A 3,497-nucleotide genomic window follows, 5' to 3' on the forward strand; every position below is an offset into this window, starting at 1 on the left:
TTAAAACAAATACCGTATATGCTAGCGTATAAGACGAGGCTAAAACTAACAAATTACGATCGAAAAACAGGGGGTCGTCTTAAATGCACGACATTCAAATTTTAGATGTTTTTAATCATGTTCGTCTTATGTGCGGATCGTCCGTAACACTCGAACTTACTACTGTAATGAAGCAACTAAATGTTGTATGAATGAAAACAATTTTTAAATACGGGGATATACGATTTTGGTGGTGAAGATTATTTGGGAAATTACCCTTGCATTTGGCTCCATTTAGCCAGCTAGATGCAGTATCAGTGCCACAAAAAAATTAGGAATTCGCCCGACATACATAATATCAACCAAAAATCTTCTCGGGAAGAAAAAACTCAGGAGTCGTCCTATACTCGGGTCGCATTGTACGCGAGTATATACGGTCTTGCTTATTACGGAATTTCTATAAAAAGATAAATGAACAGATTCTTGAGAGATAGGACTTAATTTATGCGAGTCTCAAATTCTCAAAATGTTCTCACCTGAGTCCCAACCATAGTGGGGCTCAGTTGGATATGGTAGTTTCTGGAATTGTAAGTTCTGGTACCTATTTAATTAATTATGTTTTTTTACACTAAATTCGTCAAAAATTAAAAAAAAAGGTAATTTAAGTTCCATTTTCGGGCATCCAGAGGTATAAAATACTGAAATTTTCGCGTCACCGCCAACAACGTGGTGTGGACTCTCATTTCATCAGCATAGTCTAGATAACTGCCAGGCCCTAGGTAAAATTGGTAAAAATGCACCTGATCTGACCTAGAGACAGAGCCTTCGTGGGGTCTACTCAGGCGAAACTCTTAATGTCCATACATTCTGAGATTTTCTTTTAAACAGATACGGCGTCAACGCTCAGAAATATCTAAAAACTATTTTTTTTTAATTCAAGGATATTGAGAACAAACTATGGTCAAGTCATATATATGTTATCGTTTAGGGCCTATAAGGCATTTCATGATTCTATGATATAGTATAATATTGACAACAATAGAACATGTGTAGGTGTAATTTTGCCCAACCTGTCGTGAAAATGTACTGAATACTCAGTGGAATCTTGATTTCGATGATTTTTTCGGAAAATACAACAATTATGAAATCATATTACAGTAGCTTAATGCCTATAAAATAACTAATACATTTCACCAAACTTCGTCAGATATTCAGGGCCCCACCGCTTCGCTCGCATACTGGATTTATTACCTTATGAAATGCCACCCCCCCCCCCCCCCCCCCCCCCCCTTTCAAAAACCGTTTGCTGGAGAAGTGTGGGCGCCTTTTTATACTATATTCTACATTAGCTGGCGAAAATATAGTTACAATAGCTGTGAGGCAATTTTTATTACTACATTAACTGTTGAACGTTCTACATTAGCTGGGGTTGGTTTTCTTTTTACTACATAAGCTGTTGGGGTTTCTACATTAGCGGGGGGTTTTACTACATAAGCTGTGGAGTGTGCTACATTAGCTGTTGTTTTCTACATTAGCGGTTGTAACAAGGTCCAGAGGCAAAGCCATGTTTAAACTCCGAGGGTCAAGATGATGTAATACAATTTCGGCTTTCCATTATTATATAATAACATTTTAATGGTCAGAAAAAATATTGTCATTTTCAGGGAATGCTTAATTAGGCCTATTTCGTCATTATCTTTTTCCCAGGACGACATGTAACAATGCCTATAAAACGATTAGACATTGCGTTGTTTCGATTAATTTATATCGAAGTTATGAAGGCAAAACTAAGTAATACGGAATACAAAAATTAATACAAGTGTTATTTTAGGTAGGTGGTCTAAAATGTTGAATCAAATAGAAAGTCAACAAATAACATTATACAGAACAGGAGTGTATCCAGAATTTTTTTTTCTGGGTGGGTCGTGATCATAATTTTTTGGACCTTTTCACAATGAAATAACAGCAAGATGTGATTAAAATAATGTCAATACAATTTGCTTGAAGCGGATGGCAGGTTCAGTTTCAGAATTGCTGGAATTGAGATTGATTACGTCACGCAATTGCAAGAGGGTGGGGAAGTCCTTTTCCGATCCAGATTCCAAGAAAATGATGATCGAATCACTGGCCAATAAGAAACTGGAAATTTGAAACGCGTTCACGTGATTGATTGATGATAGAAACGCGCTTATCATGCTAACCGATAGCGCTCGCTAACCGTTAGAGTATCCGGATCCTGGTAACGGTTAGCGCTAACCGATCGGGCGTTCACACACGGGTGCTAACAGGGCCGTCGGAACGTTTTTCAAAGGGGGGGGGGCACTTATAAGCAGGCGCGTAAAAAGCGGCAAAGGTAATAATTTTCCCGGTTAGTAATTTATGACTTGGTGTGATACCCCCCCGTGATACCCCCCCCATATAGAAAACAATACGACATAGGGCTTATTTTATTATTAATATAGGCCACACACGTGTGTTTGAAACTAAATATAAGCATTTTCATCGTGGTTTTATTTATTACAATCGTAGGCATATTCTTTCACCATCATTACACATTGAGGCCCTTCTTTTAGGTAAAACGATATATCTTAAATTTTCTTACTCAAGTTTGGGACTATTATGTTTTTAAATATAAGCACAAGCTTTAACATTAAAAAATGCGCGCGAAGTGCGCGAAAAATTGTTGTTTTTAAAATTCTAATTTCGTCAGAATTGATCAAAACTCATTAAAATGTGCAATTTTTAGAGGAAATTGGCTTACCTCAACAAAATATTGGATTTAAAATTTGAGATTTTCAGGCACTTTCCCGGGTGAAAAGGGCATTCAATGGGGAAAGATTTTCCACAGTTGGATATTTTCCCCTTGTCCCCCGGTGGTTACACCTCTGCGGAGAATACCTGGCTGCTTAGATCAAATGCGATATGGACACTTTTTGAAGTGGAGAAGGGGTTGCAGGCCGGGGTATTGTGATATCTTTATTTTTCTCTTCTCTTTTCCTTTTTCCTTTCCCCTTCTTTCTCTTTCCCTCCCTCTCTCCTCTTTCTTTTCTCTTCTTACCCTGCCTGGTACGACGGCTTGGTCAGCCCGGTAAAAACCGTCAGGGGGACAGTCTGCCCCCTGGCCCCCCGCCTGTTACGCCACTGCTTATAAGATGAATGGGAATATGAATCATGCAGATCTGGAATCAAATCTAGGTGGTGGGGTCAACATTCCTCCCCCGGGAAAATTTTGATTTCTAGATGGAGGGAAATTTTAAAGCTGGGTGTCTAATGACTTTGTTCTTCAAAATTCAAGGTTTCCCCCCTCATGAAAACGGTAAGGTAAACTTTCTCATTACAGTAAATAGGCCTGTTATGTGTGTATACATACATTTTAAAAAAAATTGAGTAGCTGCATCGTAGCTCCTGTGGTTCTTCCCCGGGAAAATTTTGATTCCTAGGTGGCGGGAAATGAGCTTTCCCGACTTCTGTGGTGTCTTTTAATGACTTTTAAATTCTTCAAAATTCAAGGTCCCTCC

The 3,497-nt window shown here is 38.6% G+C and overlaps 1 protein-coding gene across 1 annotated transcript in view; it reads right to left on the bottom strand.

Annotated features, from left to right (window-relative positions):
• Positions 1 to 337: 337 nt before the first annotated feature.
• LOC117100840 overlaps positions 338 to 3,497 on the bottom strand; it is a 6,498-nt gene continuing 3,338 nt past the window's right edge. The window contains exon 3 of the mRNA XM_033240672.1: positions 338 to 436. Within this exon, the coding sequence (XP_033096563.1) occupies positions 338 to 436 (99 nt within the window). The remainder of the gene's footprint in view (positions 437 to 3,497) is intronic.

This window comes from Anneissia japonica, unplaced genomic scaffold (genome assembly GCF_011630105.1).
Source record: "Anneissia japonica isolate Jap-2015-1 unplaced genomic scaffold, ASM1163010v1 scaffold287756_len632865_cov181, whole genome shotgun sequence".
Classification (NCBI taxonomy): domain Eukaryota; kingdom Metazoa; phylum Echinodermata; class Crinoidea; order Comatulida; family Comatulidae; genus Anneissia; species Anneissia japonica.